The 18,826-nt window shown below is 42.2% G+C and overlaps 1 protein-coding gene across 1 annotated transcript; it reads left to right on the top strand.

Annotated features, from left to right (window-relative positions):
* Nucleotides 1-7,701: 7,701 nt before the first annotated feature.
* LOC307181084 (zinc finger protein 397-like) lies at nt 7,702-9,085 on the top strand (the record flags this gene model as incomplete). The annotated part of the gene is given in 3 exon segments (XM_079911858.1): nt 7,702-7,854; nt 7,858-8,063; nt 8,065-9,085. Coding segments are annotated over 3 exon segments (1,380 nt in total).
* Between the last annotated feature and the right edge of the window lie 9,741 nt (nt 9,086-18,826).

The following is an 18,826-nucleotide window of genomic DNA, read 5'->3' as shown; positions in this document are numbered from 1 at the left end:
CAACAAGCCAATTTCAACAGGTACATTTTATTCCCAGTGTTTTTAAAAAGTAACTCACTCACCAGGAAAAGTGATCTACATCACTAACTACTTAAGAAAGGTAAATGCAACCTGTAGCAAGGTATCACCTCACAAGAGTCAGAATGCCTGTGGTCAAAATGTCTACAGGAAATATACGTGGGAGAGGGCTTGGAGAAATGAGAATCCCGCTAAGCCGTTCATAGGACTGCATAATGGAAACTGGCATTATGGGAAAATGTTTGCAGGTTCCCTAAGTGAATACACCAAGAACTACCCTATGGCAACCCAAAGGCCCTCTGGGACAGATAAAAATAGAACATCATGCTTGCAAATCACCCCTGCAACCCTAAGTTGCTTGCAGACCTATTTATGATAAACAAGATATGGCAGCCAGCATACGGTCAATCAACAGATGATTGAAAAAAATTATTGTACATATATACATTGCACTATTATACAGCCATGTAAAAGGATGAAAAAATGCAAATATAAAAACGTGGAAGGACCTGGATGGATCACATTCAAGATCCTAAATTAGACAGAGAAATACATTTCATAGGACATATCATCATTCGGTTAAAACTTGAAACAAGTAAACTATACCTTAAAAACACAGACCGAGTCACTGACGTAGAAACAAATTTGTACCACATGGAGAAGGTTGGCAGAGGTATAAACTAGGAGGCTGGGTTTAACACATGCACACTAATATATATCACACTGATACAAGCCAGGACCTACATTGAACTCAAACAAGTGTTCCCAACACTGTGGAATAAACTACATGGGAACACATTCCAAAAGAGAATAGATATATGTACATATAGAATGGAGTCAAGCGTCTGGAGCACTACAAAATAACAACACAGTAATTAATTATGTTGCACTATAAAATAAAAATTCAATTAATAATAAAATAAAATAATGCACCCATATTCCCCTCAGGCCTCGTTGACGTTGCCTGGAGTCACAGCCTTGGAGGGTGAGCAGGCTTGGGTTCCAACGCTGGACTGCGGTGGGACCGAGGCACCTGGGGAGGATTTGCCAGCAAAGCGGTCCCACGTGAAACTGTAATGCCTCGTCCACCATGGACGGCACCACTATCTCCATATGTAGGAGTGCCTTCCTACGGCTAGCCAAGCACAATGAACTCAAAGAATGACGGATCCTGTGGCTGAAAGACCGCTCTGAAAACACCCGGTATCCAGATGTTTTGGGGCTGGGGTTCTCACCTCTAGCCTTCTTCCTCAGAATCGTCCCAGTTACCTGCTTCAACACTCTCGTCTCGGGGAAGTTGCCGGGATGCGGATCTGTCAAATATTGTAGTGTCAGGGGGAGCAAGTAATGAGACACACTGCTTTGGGTGTTTGTGATGGCACATTACGCTCTAATTTCCATTCGGAGACACGAGTTTTCCGAAGGTCAGGATTCCCGAATAACCGGACAGTGCTAAAAAAAAATTCTGCCCCCCTGTGGCCACTTCTTGTAACAGCAATTTCAGAACCGGTGGTGAGTGGAACTTCATAATAAAAAATCCTGAGGCGCTAGAAAGTACAACTACCCTCAAGAAATGTCCTGGGAAAGGTCATTAAAAAAGGATTCAATTCAGTGCCCTTGTTCATCACACCAATTTGAAGAGGTACGTTTTATTCCCAGTGTTCTTAAAAAAAAACTCACAAGGAATAGAGATGTACATCACTATGTATTTCAGAAAGGGAAATCCATCTTACAGCAAGGTATCACTCCGCAGCAGTCAGAATGGGCAAGGTCAAATGTCTTCAGGCAATCCATACGAGAGAGGGCTTGGAGAATTGAGAGTTACCCCAAAGGCATTCGTAGCAGTGCACATTAGAACCTGGCCTTATGTAAAACAGAATGCGGTTTCTCGCATATATACACCGAGTACAAAACTATGATCAGATATGGCTTTCATGGAATTATATGTGCAGGACACCTTCCTTGAAAATCACAAAGGCACCCGTTCGCTCCTTGCGGAGCCATGTATGACAGCCCTGATACACAGAAACCATGAAGCCCACACACAGAGGAATGAAAATAGACAGTGGGGTACATATATACAATGGAGAATTACACAACCATAAAAATGTATGAAAAAATGCCCACTGAAGCAACATGGAAGGACCTGGATTTGGTCACATTCAGGATACTAAGTTAGACACAGAAAGACACATATCCTGGGATATCTCTTATGGGTTGTGTTTAACAGTTGCCACAAATAAACTATACTTTACAACAGAGAAACCGAGTCACAGACATAGACACCAAAGTTTGCATACCAAAGTGAGAAGTTTCGGTGGAGGCATAGACTAGTAGATTGGGATTCACATATGCACACTAATATATGTAAAACAGAATAGCAGTCAGGAGTAAAGTTGGACTAAGTGAACTGTTCCCAACACCCTGGAATAAACTAAATGGGAAGAGCATAGAAAAGAGCATAGATACATATACATGTATAACAGAGTCAAGTGGCTGTACAGCCAATGAAACACAACAGTGTAAATTAAGTGTGTTCCCGTATAAGATAAAACTTCAGTTTAAATTAAAGAAATACCACCTGTATTACCTAAGTCTTCGGTGAGCCGGCCAGTGTCACACCCCTAGAGTCTCGGATAGCTTGGTTCACAAAGCTGTACTGTGGTGGGACTGAGGCAGCTCCGGAGGATATTCCAGCAAAGGGTTCATCTGTAATGCCTAATCCACTCTGAACGGCACCACTATCTCCATATCCAGGAGTGCTTTGCTATACCTACAAAAGGTCAATGCACCGAAAGAATGTTGGACCATGAAGGTGCAAGTGTGCTGTGAAAACTCGAATTGTCCAGGTACCTTGGTGCTGGGGTTCTCACGTGCAGCCTCCTACCTTAAAGTTGCCCCACTTGCTGATGGAAATACTCTCATCTAGGAGATTCTGCCGGGTTGGTGATCTGTCAAGTGGCTGGAGGGTAAGGAGGAAGATGTAATGGGACTCAATCCCTTGGGTATTTGTTTTGGTACCTACCACTCTACTTTGAATTCTGGGACACGATTTTCCCAAACGACTGGATTCCCGGATAAACAGACTATTGTTGAAAATAATCCTGTTGATATTTGGCCGCTTATTTTTAACAAAAACTTAAAAACCGGTGCCTACCATAACTTCATAATTAAAACGTCAGTGGCACTGTGAAGGACATCTACCCTCCAGGAAGATCTTGAAGCTGGTCATTGAAAAAGGATTCAAATCAAGGCCCACTTTCAACAAGCCAATTTCAACAGGTACATTTTATTCAAAGTGTTCTTAAAAAATAACTCACACACAAGGAAAGGTGATCTACATATTTAAGTATTATCGAAAGGGAAATGAAACCTACAGAAAGGTATCAGCCTGCAGCTGTCAGAATGGGCAAAGTCAAAATGTCAACAGGAAATACATGCTGGAGATGGCTTGGAGAAGTGAGAATCCCGCTAAGCCGTTCGTAGGACTCCACATTGGAAACGTTCATTATGGAAAGCAGTATGGAGGTTCCCTAAATAAGTACACCAAGAACTATTGTATGGTCACCAATGGGCTCCTAGACAGACATACTGAGACCAGCATCGTTGCAAATTATACCGGCACCCGTATGCACCATGCAGACCTATGTGTGATAACACAGATATGGAACCGACTGACAGCCCATCAACAGTTGATTGAAAAACTAAATGTGGTACATATATACAGTGCAGTATTACACATAAGACATAAAAATATATGAACAAAATACCCACTACAGCAAAATTGAAGGCCCTGGATTTGATCACATTCAGGATAGTAAGTTAGACAGAGAAAGACTCATATCCTGGGATATCTTTTATGGGTGGATTTTAAAACTTGATGCAAATAAACTATACTTCACAACACAGAAACAGAATCACAGACATAGAGTCAAAGTATGGGTACCAAAAGGAGAAGTTTGGGGGAGGCATAAACAAGGAGGTTGGGATTAACATATGCACACTAATATACATATAAAAGAGGACACCAGCCAGGACTTCAGTTTTACTCAGTCAAATGTTCCAAACACTCTGGAATATGCTTTACATAGAGAGAATTGAAAAGAGCATATATAGATATAGATAGTGATATATAGATAGAGATATATAGATATATACGTATAACGGATTCAGGTGGCTGTGCAGCCAAAGAACCACAGCAGTGTAAATTAAGGATATTCCAGTATAATATAAAAATTCAGTGTAAATTAAAGGATTTTTTCTGTATTCCATAAGGCCTTGGTGCCCAGACCAGGAGTCACATCCCTAGAGCCACAGTAGGCTTGGGTCCCAAAGCTGTACTGTGCTGTGACAGAGGCAGCTGGGGTGAATTGCCGGCAGAGTGTTCCAGCTTGCACCTGTAGTGCCTAGTCCACTATGAATGGCAAGATCATCTCCACATCCAGGAGTGCTTTCCTATAGCTAGCTAAGCCCAGTGCACCCAAAGAATGATGGAACCTGTGGCTGGAAAAGTGCTGTGAAAATACCCAGCGTGCATGTCGCTTGTTGCTGGGTTTCCCACGTGCAGGTTCCTTCCTCAGAGTCGCCCCAATTTCTGTTGGCAAAACTCTCATCTAAGCGATTTTCCCGGGATGGGCATCTGTCGAGTATTTGGAGGGTAAAAGGGAAGAAATAATGGGACACAATTCCTTGGGTACATGTTGTGGCACTTCCCGCTGTATTCGGAATCCTGGGACACGATTTTCCCGAACCACTGGAAACCCCGATAACTGGACTCTGCTTGGAAAATATCCAGCCAATCTGTGGCCGCTTTTTGTAACAACAACTTAAAAACCAGTTCTTAGGGGAACTTCATAATCAAAACGTCATAGGAACTGTAAAGGACACCTCGATTCCAGTAATGTCCTGTGGAAGTTCACTGAAAATGGATTCAAATCAAGGCTCTCTGTCAACAAGCCAATTTCAACAGGTATATTTTATTCCAAGTGTTCTTGAAAAATAACTAACTCACAAAGAAAAGTGATCTACATCACTAAGTATTTAAGAAACGGAAATGCAACGTGCAGCAAGGTATTACCTCACAAGAGTCAGAATGCCTGTGGTCAAAATGTTTACAGGCAATATATGTGGGAGAGGGCTTGGAGAAATGAGAATCCCACTAAGCCATTCATAGGACTGCATAATGGAAACTGGCATTATTGTAAACTCAATGCAGTTTCCCTAAATTCCCAAGAATTACCCTATGGAAACCCTATGGCCCTCTGGGACAGAAACAAATAGAACACCATCTTTGCAAATCACAACAGCACCCCTACGTTGCTTGCAGACCTATTTATGATAACCAAGATATGGTACCCACCAGACGGCCCATCAACGGATGATTGAAAAACGATGTGGTACATATATATAATGGACTATTATACAGAAGTAAAAAAGGATGAAAAAATGCATATATAAAAACTTGGAAGACCTGGATGGATCACATTCAGGATACTAAGTTAGAAAGAAAAAGAAATATCATAGAATATCTCTTATTGTTGGGTGTAAAACTTGATACAAATAACTATACAAACACAGACCAAATCACAGACGTTGAAACAAATTTGTACCACATGGAGAAGGTTGGGAGAGCTATAAACTAGGAGGCTGGGCTTAACACATGCACACTAATGTATATTATACCGATACCACCCATGAACTACGCTGAACTCAAACAACTGTTCCCAACACTGTGAAATAACCTTCATGGGAACACAATCCAAAAGACAATAGATATATGTACATATAGAACGGAATCAAGCTACTGGAGTGCTACAAAAAACACAACACAGTAATTAATTATGTGGCACTATAAAATAAAAATTCAATTAGTAATAAAATGAAAGAATGCACCCCTATTGCCCTCATGTCTAGTTGACCTTGCCTGGAGTCACATCCTTGGAAGGTGAGCAGGATTGGGTCCCAACACTGGACTGTGGTTGGACCGAGGCAGCTGGGGTGGATTTGCCAGCAAAGCAGTCCGCCGTGCATCTGTAGTGCTTCGTATACCTTGGACGACACCACTATCTCCATATGTAGGAGTGCCTTCCTACAGCTAGCCAAGCACAATGAACTCAAAGAATGACGGATCCTGTGGCTTAAAGACTGCTGTGAAAACACCCGGAGTCCAGATGTTTTGGTGCCAGGGTTTTCACCTCTAGCCTTCTTCACAGAATCGTCCCAGTTACCTACCTCAACACTCTCGTCTCGGGGAATTTGCCGGGATCAGGATCTGTCGAATACTGGGGTGTCAGGGGGATCAAGTAACGGGACACACTCCTTTGGGCGTTTCTGATGGCACATTCCGCTCTAATTTCCGTTCAGGGACACGAGTTTTCCGAAGGTCAGGCTTCCCGTATAACCGGACAGTGCTAAAAAATTCTGACTCCTTGTGGCCGCCTCTTGTAACAGCAACTTAAAAACTGGTGGTTAGTGGAACTTCGTAATCAAAAATACTGAGGCGCTGTAAAGTACACCTACCCTGCAGAAATGTCCTGGGGAAGGTCGTTGAAAAAGGATTCAAATCAGGGCCCTTGTTCAACAAGCCATTTTGAAGAGCTGCGCTTTATTCCCAGTGTTAAAAAAAAACTCACAAGGAATAGTGTTCTATATCACTAAGTATTTGAGAAAGGGAAATCCAACTTACGAAAAGGCATCACACACACTGCATCTGATCAAGGTCAGATGTCTACAGGCAATCCATGCTAGAGAGGGCTAGGAGAAATGAGAATTCCCCCAAGGCATTCGTAGCAGTGCATATTAGAAACTGGCCTTATGGAAACCAGTATGCAGTTTCTCGCATATATACACCAAGTACTAACCCATGATCAGACAATGGTTTTCCTGGAAGTATATGTGCAGAACATCATCCCTGAAAATCACAAAGGCACCCCTTCCTCCCTTGCTGAGCCATGTATGATAGCCCTGATATGCATAAACCACAATGTCCACCCACAGAGGAATGAAAATAGACAATGGAGTACATATACAAAATGGAGGATTACACAACCATAAAAATGTATGAAAAAATACCCACTAAAGCAACATGGAAGGACCTGGATTTGGTCACATTCAGGATAGTAAGTTAGACAGAGAAAGACAAATATCCTGAGATATCTCTTATGGGTGGGGTTTAAAACTTGACACAAATAAACTCTACTTTACAACATGGAAACTGAGTCACAGATTAGACACCAAAGTACGGGCACCAGAGTGAGAAGGTTGGGTGGAGTCATTGTCTAGCAGATTAGGATTCACATATGCAAACTAATATATGTAAAACAGAATAGCAGTCAGGAATAACGTTGAACTAAGTAAACTGTTCCCAACACTCTGGAATAACTTAAATGGAAAGAGCATAGAAAAGAGCAAAGATACATATACATGTATAACAGAGTCAAGTGGTTGTACAGCCAATGAAACACAACAGTGTAAATTAACTGTGTTGAATTGATAATTAAAACATCAATTTAAATTAAAGGAATAGGCGCACTTCTTGTGTTTGTGGTTCGCAGCTGCAGGTTCCCGGCTCGTGCCCCGCAGCTCCTGAGCTTTGCGGAAAGAAGAGATTACTCAAAAACAATTCTGAAGTAGAGGACGCAGTTGTAGTGAGCTTTTTGCTAAGCTTTTCAGCCCAGAACAGCTATGGAATTCAGAGCAGTTTCAAGCCCTGTACCTCCGAATTCTCAGGAACAAGAGCTAATACTTGTGAAAGTAGAAGAAAGATTTTCTTGGGGTCAGAAACGTAAGCAGAATGGGAGTACCCAATCCTGCCAGGAATTGTTTCACCAGCAGTTTTGAAAGTTTTGCTTCCAGGAGACATCTGGGCCCCGGGAGGCTCTGGGCCGACTCCAGGAGATTTGCTCTCAGTGGCTGAGACCAGAGTTGCACATGAAGGAGCAGATCCTGCAGCTGCTGGTGCTGGAGCAGTTCCTGAGCATCCTGCCTGAGGAGCTGCAGATCTGGGTTCAGCAACACAGTCCAAAAAGTGCTGAGGAAGCTGTGACTCTTGGAGGATTTGGAGAGGGAATTTGATGATCCAGGGCAGCATGTCCCAGCTAATCCACAGGGACCAGCAGTGCCATGGATGGATTTGACATGTCTTGGACCATCCCAGGAGTTAACAAACTTTGAACTCCAGCCTTTAAAGACACAGCTGAAACTCTCGGAACCTTGCCTTTCTCACAGAAGCGATTATGAGAACAATGGATCAGCAACAAAGAAGGACATTTCAGGAGAGAAGTCGCAAAGACTTCCCCAGAAGCCTTCATTTGGAGGAATTAGTGAACATGAAAAAAGCTATTCAGAGTGGCAGCAAGGAAGTGCTACAGGGGAGAAATTAAGAAGATCCCCTTCCCAAGGGGGCAGTTTTAGTCAAGTAATCTTCATACACAAATCTCTAGGAAACAAAGACCATCCTGAGCCCCAGAGAAGCTTGACTCTAAATACAAACTCTATAACATATCAGAAAGTTCCTATAGAAGAGAGACCTTACAGGTGTGACGTATGCGGGCACAGCTTCAAACAGCATTCTGCTCTAACTCAACAACAGAAAATCCATACTGGAGAAAAGCCATACAAATGTAGCCAGTGTGGGAAGGCCTTTAGTTTGAGGTCCTATCTTATCATTCATCAGAGAATTCATAGTGGTGAGAAAGCATATGAATGTAGTGAATGTGGGAAGGCCTTCAACCAGAGCTCAGCCCTCAGTAGACATGGGAAAATCCATACTGGTGTGAAAGCTTGTAAATGTAATGAATGTGGCAAAGCATTCAGTCAAAGTTCATCTCTCATTATCCATCAAAGAATTTGCACTGGTGAGAAACCCTACGAGTGTAATGAGTGTGGGAAAACCTTTAGCCAAAGCTCAAATCTTATTAGACACGAGCGAATTCATACAGGAGAAAGACCTTATGAATGTAATGAGTGTGGAAAAGCTTTCAGGCAGAGTTTAGAGCTGATAACCCATCATAGAATAGTGGAGAGAAACCCTATTAATGTAGTGAGTGTGGAAAAGCCTTCAGTCTGAGCTCAAACCCCATTAGACACCAGAGAATTCACAGTGGAGAGGAACCTTATCAGTGTAATGAATGCAGCAAAACCTTCAAAAGGAGCTCAGCCCTTGTTCAACATCAGAGAATCCACTCTGGGGATGAGGCTTACATATGTAGTGAATGTGGGAAGGCTTTCAGGCACAGATCAGTCCTCATGTGCCATCAGAGAGTCCACACTGCAAAGTGACTTATGAATACAATGAATACTGTAAACACTTCAGTCAGGCTTCTATCTTTGTTAGTTAAAAGGGTTTAATTTACTTTGGAGTAAGACTCCATGGAGGTGGTTGTACAGTACTAGATCTCAAATCAATCTGACTTTATATAGCACTTGCCAGTGCTCATGCACATTGTCCCCTGAAAGTTTTCCTGTGACTAATTAGAAGAGCAGACAGAAGAATCATTGCTTCCACCTTTCTCTTACCAGTAAGAATACTCAGGAACTGCGAAAGATGGGACTATAACATTGAAATATCATTTTCCATGAGAATGTCACAAAGGGCACAGCAACTCTGTCACTGCATCTAATTGTCAGTGGGCCAGATTTGGAGGATGGTGTGGAGATTATGAGGGATATTTTGTCTCAGGAATACAAAAATTTTACTGACCAGTTAAGAACAGTGGCAGGGCAGCAAGATATGGGGAAACAGTTTCATCGATAACTTATTGAGCCCACAGCAGACCAGAAGTGAGATAGTGAAAAGGAAATACAAATTAAGTTATGCAACAGTTATTTTTTGAGTGGCTGTTTTGTTCCAGGCACTAGGGATACAGTGGAAAATAAGACCATATCTTCAGTTTCACAGACAACACAAACAGGCAGTGAACTGTGGTACAATCAGTGCTGTGTGATGTTAAGGAGTACCTGGCCCAACCTTGGATCAGGGGAGGCTTCTGAGAAAAATTGTCTGAAGGATGAGTGGCCAGGAATGTAGGCCGGCCAGGAAGACAGTCTGGCACATCTGAGGAAAAGAAAAGGCCATTTTGCCTGGAGTATTCTTTTTGAGTTCCTTTTGAAGTGGATTCCTGTCTGTAGGAAAAGCATGCATGTGGCCAGAATCTCTGTTTACTACAGTGCCTATAGTGAAAAATGAGCCAGTGGAGAAATATGTTAATAGACAAAACCTGGAGTCCTTGGAGCATGGGGTGGTGAGGAGCTTTGTCTTGGTTTGTATGACCCCAGGGTAAGGGTTAAAATATAGTTTCCTTGTCCAATCTGGAGGCTAGGGCTTCCATGTGGGTGAGGGCAGGGGGCCAGAAAGAGCCCAGTCTAGAAGTTAAGAGTCTTAGAGTTCCAAATCTCACCCTCACAGACATAAAGACTCCTTTGATTCTTAAGACGTGACCAGTGCTTCTGCCGGCTTCCTCCTAACTCCCCAGGCTCCGGGTCGGAAGCCGCTACGGCTGCCATTTCATTTGTTTCTGGGTCTGTACTCTCACAGTTCCTAGTGTGCACCCCTAGGCTCAGGCACTAAAAACTTCCTCCATTGCTGGGTCTGTTACTCTCCAGGCGCCTCCCATGTGTTCAATTTTGTCATATCAGCAGTATTTCACAGTCTTGTGAATTTTGTTAAAGACCATGCTAAAGGGAAATAACAGTAACAGTCACGATCCATCCAGAGAGACTGCCCTCTTCTGAGGGACCCAGCAGGAAAAGGGTCCCTAGACTGGTGCTTCACAGTGCAATGCAGAAAGGTGTATAGGTTAGTCAGCAACAGAAAGACATGTTATTTAAAATACCTAATAGGACAGAGTTACGACACACCTTACCAAAAATTCAAGCCTTTGGGAATCTCGAGTCCTCTACATAGGAAGAGTTTTAATGAGGATAAATAAAGAAGTAATGTTTCTATTGGGGCATGAGCATGTACTAAGCAGTAAGAATGGCAGGAGGACTAGATGTCCATGCTTGGAGACAGAATGTGACAAAAGAAAGGGCTAGGTTAAATAACAAAATAGCATGGTAAAACTATTCAACTCATATTCCTCTTCCATAGAGGAAGATCCAATCAAACTGAAAAGGGCAGAACAAATGTTAAGTAGGAATTGATACAACATATATTACAAAAGGCAAATATTCTTTATATAGAGGGTTCTTACATATATTGGTAAGAAACATAATAGGTACTTGCAAAGGGCTTTGTGTATATGTATTACTTCTCAGCCCATATTTTGCAAATGAAGAAATGAAGGCTTGAGGTCATGGCTTACTCAAGGTCATGTAGCTACAAAGTGGTGAGCTCAGACTTTAAACCCAGGCAGTAGGAATCCAGAATGAGTCTGGGGAGCCACTTCTCTGTACTATCTCCCCATGAAAAAGTCCCAATAGAAAAAAGTAGTACTTAAATAGGCGAATCACAAAAGAATAAATGCCAATGGACAATAAATATTAGCCTTGCTAGAATTAAAAATGTATATTAAAGCAGGAGTTGAGATGGCACTTTTTTTCCCTCATAAAACTAACAAAGATTCAGGGAAATTGGGACTCTATTGCTGCTGGTGAGATGTGAATAGATGCTGTGTGTGGCAATCAATACCAGAAGGCTTAAACATTGCCTTTTGACTTTAAAATTCTACCTGGAAATGTATGCTTCAGAAAACATCATGAATGTATACAAGTCTTAAAAGTTGTTAAAAGTGATGTTGATTAATATTAAATAAGAAAGTGTTCATATCTTAACTAAAAACATAAGATGATATGTACAATATGATTTGTGTAAAAATATATTAATGCATTAAAAATATTGGAAATATATATAAAAAATATAAATTAAAGGAATACCTCCTGTATTCCCTAAGTCTTTGGTGACTGGGCCGGGGTCACATCCCTGGAGTCTCGGAACGCTTGGGTCGCAAAGTTGTACTGTGGTGGGACTGAGGCAGCTGGGGAGAATTTTCCAGGAAAGGGGTCAAGCTTGCATCTGTAGTGCCTCATCCACTCTGAACGGCACCACTATCTCTACATCCAGGAGTGCTTTGCTATAGCTACATAAGGCCAATGCACCCAAAGAATGATGGACCATGAGCCTGCAATGGTGCTGTGAAAACACGCATTGTCTAGGTATCTTGGTGCTGGGTTTCCCACGTCCAGCCTCCTACCTCAGGGTCGCCCCATTTGCCGACAGCAACACTCTCATCTAGGGGATTCTGCCAGGATGGTGACCTGTCAAGTGGTTGGAGGTTAAGGGGGAAGATGTAATGGGACACAATCTCTTGGGTATTTGTTTTGGTACCAACCCCTCTACTTTGAATTCAGGGACACGATTTTCCCGAATGACTGGATTCTCGGATAACCAGACTCTAGTTGAAAATAATCCTGCCGATCTTTGGCCGCTTCTTTTAACAACAATTTAAAAACCGGTGCTTAGGGGAACTTCATAATAAAAAAGTCAGTGGCGCTGCGAAGGACATCTACCCCACAGGAAGGTCCTGGGGATGGTCTTTGAAAAAGGCTGAAAATCAAGGCCCATTTTCAACAAGCCAATTTCAAGACGTACATTTTATTCAAAGTGTTCTTAAAAAGTAACTCACACACAAGGAAAGGTGATCTATATCGGTCAGTATTTCAGAAAGGGAAATGCAACCTACACAAATGTATCAGCCCGCAGCAGTAAGAATGGGCACGGTCAAAATGTCCATAGGCAATATGTGTGGGAGATGGCTTGGAGAAATGAGAAACCCGCTAAGCCGTTCGTAGGACTTCACGTTGGATACGGGCATTATGGAACGCAGTATGGAGGTTCCCTAAATAAATACACCAAGAACTATCATATGGTGACCCAATGGCCTCGGAGACAGACATACATAGACCACTATCTTTGCAAATAACATCGGCACCCCTATGCGCCATGCAGACCTACGGGTGATAACCAAGATATGGAACAGACTGACAGCCCTCAACAGTTGATTGACAAATAAAATGTGGTACATATATAGAGTGGAGTATTACACAGACATAAAAATACATGAACAAAATACCCACTACAGCAACATGGAAGGAATTGCATTTGATCACATTCAGGATAGTAATTTAGACAGAGAAAGACTCATATTCTGGGATATCGCTTATGGGTGGGGTATAAAACTAGATGCAAATAAACTATACTGTAAAACACAAATAATGAATCACAGACGTAGAGAGCAAATTATGGGTACAAAAAGGAGAATTTTGGAGGGAGGCATAAACAAGGAGGTTGGGATCAACATATGCACACTAATATACATGCAAAAGAGAACACCAGCCAGGACTTAAGTTTTACGCAGTCATATGTTCCGAACATTCTGGAATAGGCTTTACAAAGAGAGAATTGAAAAGAGCATATATAGATGTAGATAGAGATATACAGATAGAGATATATATAGATATTCACGTATAACGGATTCAAGTGGCTGTACAGCCAAAGAACCACAGCAGTACAAATTAAGGATGTTCCAGTATAAAATAAAAATTCAATTCAAATTAAAGGAATATTTCCTGTATTCCGTAAGGCCTTGGTGACCAAGACAGGGGTCACATCCCTCGACCACAGGAAGCTTGGTTTCCAAAGCTGTACTGTGGTGGAACTGAGGCAGCTGGGGCGGATTTCCCACCAGAGTGTTCCAGCTTGCACCTATAGTGCCTAGTCCACTATGAATGCCAATATCATCTCGATATCCAGGAGCGCTTTCCTATAGCTAGCTAAGCCCAGTGCACCCAAAGAATGATGGAACCTGTGGCTAGAAAAGCGCTGTGAAAACACCCGGCATTCAGGTCTCTTTTTGCTGGGTTTCCCACGTCCAGCTTCCTTCCTCAGAGTCGCCCCAATTACCGACTGCAAAATTCTCAACTCAGCGATTTTGCTGTGATGGGGATCTGTCGAGTAGTTGGAGGGTAAAGGGGAAGAAGTAATGGGAAACAATTCCTTGGGTACATGCTGTGGCACATCCTGCTGTAATTTGAATCCTGGGACACGATTTTCCCGAACAACTGGAAACTCTGATAACCGAACTCTGCTTGGAAAAAATCTGGCTGATCTCTGGCCGCTTGATGTAATAACAACTTAAAAACCGGTACTTAGGAGAACTACATAATCAAAAAGTCAATGGCGCTGTAAAGGACACCTACATTCCAGTTATGTCCTGTGGAAGTTCACTGAAAAAGGATTCAAATGAAGGCTCTCTATCAACAAGCTAATTCCAACAAGTATATTTTATTCCCAGTGTTCTGAAAAAGTAACTCACTCACAAGGAAAAGTGGTCTACATCACCAACAATTTAAGAAAGGGAAATGAAACCTGCAGCAAGGTATCACCTCACAAGAGTCAGAATGCCTGTGGTCAAAGTGTCTACAGCCAATACATGTGACAGAGGGCTTGGAGAAATGAGAATCCTGCCAAGACGTTCATAGGACTGCATATTGGAAACTGGCATTATAGAAAACTGTATGCAGTTCCCTAAATTAATATACCTAAAATTGTCCTATGGAAACCCAATTGCCCTCTGGACCGATACAAATAGAACAGCATCCTTGCCATTCAAACCTGTTCCCCTACATTGTTGCAGACCTATTTATGATAACCAAGATATGGCACCAACCAAATGGTCCATCAACTAATGACTGAAAAAAGATGTGGTACACATATACAGTGGACTAGTATACAGCCATAAAAAAGATGAAAACTGCAAACATGAAAACGGTGAAGGACCTGGATGTGTCACATTCAGGATACTAAGTTAGACAGAAGAAGACATTTCATAGGATATCTCTTATCGTTGGCTTTTAAACTTGATACAAGTAAATTATACTTCAGAAACACAGAACAAGTCATAGACATAGAAAGTAATTTGTATCACATGGAGAAGGGTAGCAGAGATATAAGCTAGGAGGCTGGGTTTAACACATGCACACTAATGTATATCAAACTTATACCAGCCAGTACCAACGTTGAACTCAAACAACTGTTCCCAACACTGTGGAATAACCTTCATGGGAACACAATCCAAAAGAGAATAGATATATGTACATATAGAACGGAGTCAAGTGTCTGGAGCTCTACAAAACACAACACAGTAATTAATTATGATGCGCTATAAAATAAAAATTCAATTAATAATAAAAAAACACATTATGCCCCTATTCCCCTCAGGCCTCGTTGACCTTGCCTGGAGTCACATCATTGGAGGGTGAGCAGGCTTGGGTCCCAACGCTGGACTGTGGTGGGACCGAGGCACCTGGGGAGGATTTGCCAGCAAAGCGGGTCCCACGTGAAGCTGTAATGCCTCTTCCACCATAGACGGCACCGCTATCTCCATATGTAGGAGTGCCTTCCTACAGCTAGCCAAGCACAATGAACTCAAAGAACGACGGATCCTGTGGCTGAAAGACCAATCTGAAAACACCCGGTGTCCAGATGTTTTGGGGCTGGGGTTCTCACCTCTAGCCTTCTTCCTCAGAATCGTCCCAGTTACCTACCTCAACACTCTCGTCTCGGGGAAGTTGCCGGGATGCGGATCTGTCAAATATTGTAGTGTCAGGGAGAGCAAGTAATGAGACACACTCCTTTGGGTGTTTGTGAGGGCACATTCCACTCTAATTTCCATTCCGGGACACGAGTATTCCGAAGGCCAGGATTCCCGGACAAGCGGACAGTGCTAAAAAAAATTCTGCCCCCTTATGGCCGCTTTTTGTAAGAGCAACTGAAAAACCGGTGCTTAGTGGAACTTCATAATCAAAAATCCTGAAGTACTATAAAGTACACCTACCCTCCAGAAATGTCCTGGGGAAGGTCCTTGAAAAACGATTCAAATCAGGACCCTTGTTCAACAGCCAATTTCAAGAGGTACATTTTATTCCCAGTGTTCTTAAAGAAACTTACAAGGAATAATGGTCTACATCACTAAGTATTTGAGAAAGAGAAATCCAACTTACAAAAGGTATCACCTCGCAGCAGTCAGAATGGGCAAGGTCAAATGTCTACAGGCAATCCATGCTAGAGAGGGCTAGGAGAAATGAGAATTCTCCAAAGGCATTCGTAGCAGTGCACGTGAGAAACTGGCCTTATGGAAAACAGTATGCAGTTTCTCGCATATATACACCGAGTACTAACCTATGATCAGACAGTGGCTTTCATTGATGTATATGTGCAGAACCATCCCTGAAAATCACAAAGGCAACCTTTCGTTCCTTGCAGAGCCACGTATGATAGCCCTGATATGCAGAAACCACAATGCCCACCCACAAAGGAAGGACGATAGAAAATGGGGTACATACATACAATGGACGATTACACAGCCATAGAAAAGTATGAGAAAATGCCCACTAAAGCAACATGTAAGGATGTAGATTTGATCACATTCAGGACAGTAAGTTACACAGATAAAGACACATATCCCGGCATATCTCCTATAGTGGGGTTTAAAAATTGACGCAAAGAAACTATACTTTACAACACTGAAACCGAGTCACAGACGTAGACACCAAAGTATGCATACAAAGGGGAGAAGGTTGGCTGGAGGCATAGACTAGCAGATTGGGAATCACATATGCACACTAATATATGTAAAAGAGAAAACCAGTCAGAAATAACGTTGAACTAAGTCAACTGTTCCCAACAATCTGGAATAACCTAACTGGAAAGAGAATAGGAAAAAGCATAGATACATATACATGTATACATGTATATGTACATGTACATATACATGTATAACGTTATACATATACATGTATAACGGATTCAATTGGCTGTACAGCCAATGAAACACAGCAGTGTAAATTAATTGTGTTCCTATATAAGATAAAACTTCAATTTAAATTAAAAGATTTAATTTAATTTAATTAAAATCCTGTATTCCATAAGTCTTCTGTGACCCTGCCGGGGTCTATTCCCTGGAGTCTCGGATGGCTTGGGTTGCAAAGTTCTACTGTGGTGGGACTGACGCAGTCGGGAAGGATTTTCCAGCAAAGGAGTTAAGCTTGCATCTGTAGTGCCTCACCCACTTTGAACAGCACCACTATCTCCACATCTAGGAGTGCTTTGCTATAGCTACCTAAGAGCAATGCACCCAAAGAATGATGGACCATGAGGCTGCCAGAGCGATGTGAAAACAGCATTGTTCATGTATCTTGGTGCTGGGGTTCCCACGTCCATCCAGCTACCTCAGAGTCACCCCATTTGTTGACAGCAACACCCTCATCTAGGGGATTCTGTGGGTTGGTGATCTGTCAAGTGTTTGGAGGGTAAGGAGGAAGATGTAATGGGACAGAATCCCTTGGGTATTTGTTTTCTTACCTACTGCACTGCTCTGAATTCTGGAACATGATTTTCCCGAATGACTGGATTCCCGGTTAACCAGACTCTGGTTGAGCAAAATCCTGCCTATCGTTGGAGGCTTCTTTTAACAACTCATAAACCAGTGCTTAGGGGAACTTCATAATCAAAAGGTCAATGTTGCTGTGAAGGACAGCTACACTCAAGAAAGGTCCTTGGAATGGTCATTGAAAAAGGATTCAAATCAGGGACCACTTTCAACAAGCTAATTTCAAGAGGTACAATATATTCAAACTGTTCTTAAAAATAACTCACACACAAGGAAAGGTGATCTACATCGATAAGTATTTCAGAAAGGAAAATGCAACCTACAGAAAGGTATCACCCTAGAGCCATCAGAAAGGGCAAGGTCAAAATGTCTACAGGTACTATATGTGGGAGAGAGCTTGGAGAAATGAGAATCCCGCTAAGCCTTTCGTAGTACTGCACATTGGAAACAGGCATTATAGAAAGCAGTATGGAGATTGCCTAAATAAATACACCAAGAACTATCATATGGTCCAACAATGGCCTCCTAGACAGACATACATAGAGCACCATCATTGCAAATCACACCGGCACCCCTATGGGCCATGCAAACCTATGTGTGATAAACCAGGTATGGAACCAACTGACGGCCCATTAACAGTTGATTGAAAAATTAAATATGGTACATATGTACAGTGGAGTATTCCAGAGACATAAAAAATATGAACAAAATGCCCACTACAGCAACATGGAAAGACCTGGATTTGATCACATTCAGGATAGTAAGTTATACAGAGAAAGACACATATCCTGGGATACCTCTTATGGGTGGGGTTTAAAACTTGACACAAATAAACTCTACTTTACAACACAGAAACTGAGTCACAGACATAGAGACCAAAGTATGGGCACCAAATGGACAAGTTTGGGGGCAGACATAAACAAGGAGGTTGGGATTAACATATGCACACTAATATACATATAAAAGAGAACACCAGCCAGGACTTAAGACTCACTCAGTCAAATGTTCCCAACACTCTGAAATAAGCTATATGGAGAGAGAATTGAAAAGAGCATATATAGATATAGATAGAGATATATACATACAGATATATAGCTATACACGCATAACAGATTCAAGTGGCTGTGCAGCCAAAGGACCACAGCAGTGTAAATTAAGGATGTTCCAGAATTTTTAAAAAGTCAATTTAAATTAAAGGAATACTTCCTGTATTCCCTAAGTCCTCGGTGACTAAGCCAGGGGTCACATACATGGAGCCGCAGTGGTCTTGGGTCCCAAAACTGTACAGCAGTGGGAGTGAGGCATCCGGGGCCGATTTGCCACCAGAGCGTTCCAGTTTGCACCTGTCGTGCCTCCTGCAAGATGAACAGCAAGATTACCTCCATGTGCAGGAGTACTTTCCTACAGCTAGCTAGCCACAA

This window comes from Stenella coeruleoalba (genome assembly GCF_951394435.1).
Source record: "Stenella coeruleoalba genome assembly, chromosome: Y".
In the NCBI taxonomy this organism is placed as follows: domain Eukaryota; kingdom Metazoa; phylum Chordata; class Mammalia; order Artiodactyla; family Delphinidae; genus Stenella; species Stenella coeruleoalba.
This window is presented reverse-complemented; position numbering and strand designations above follow the sequence as displayed.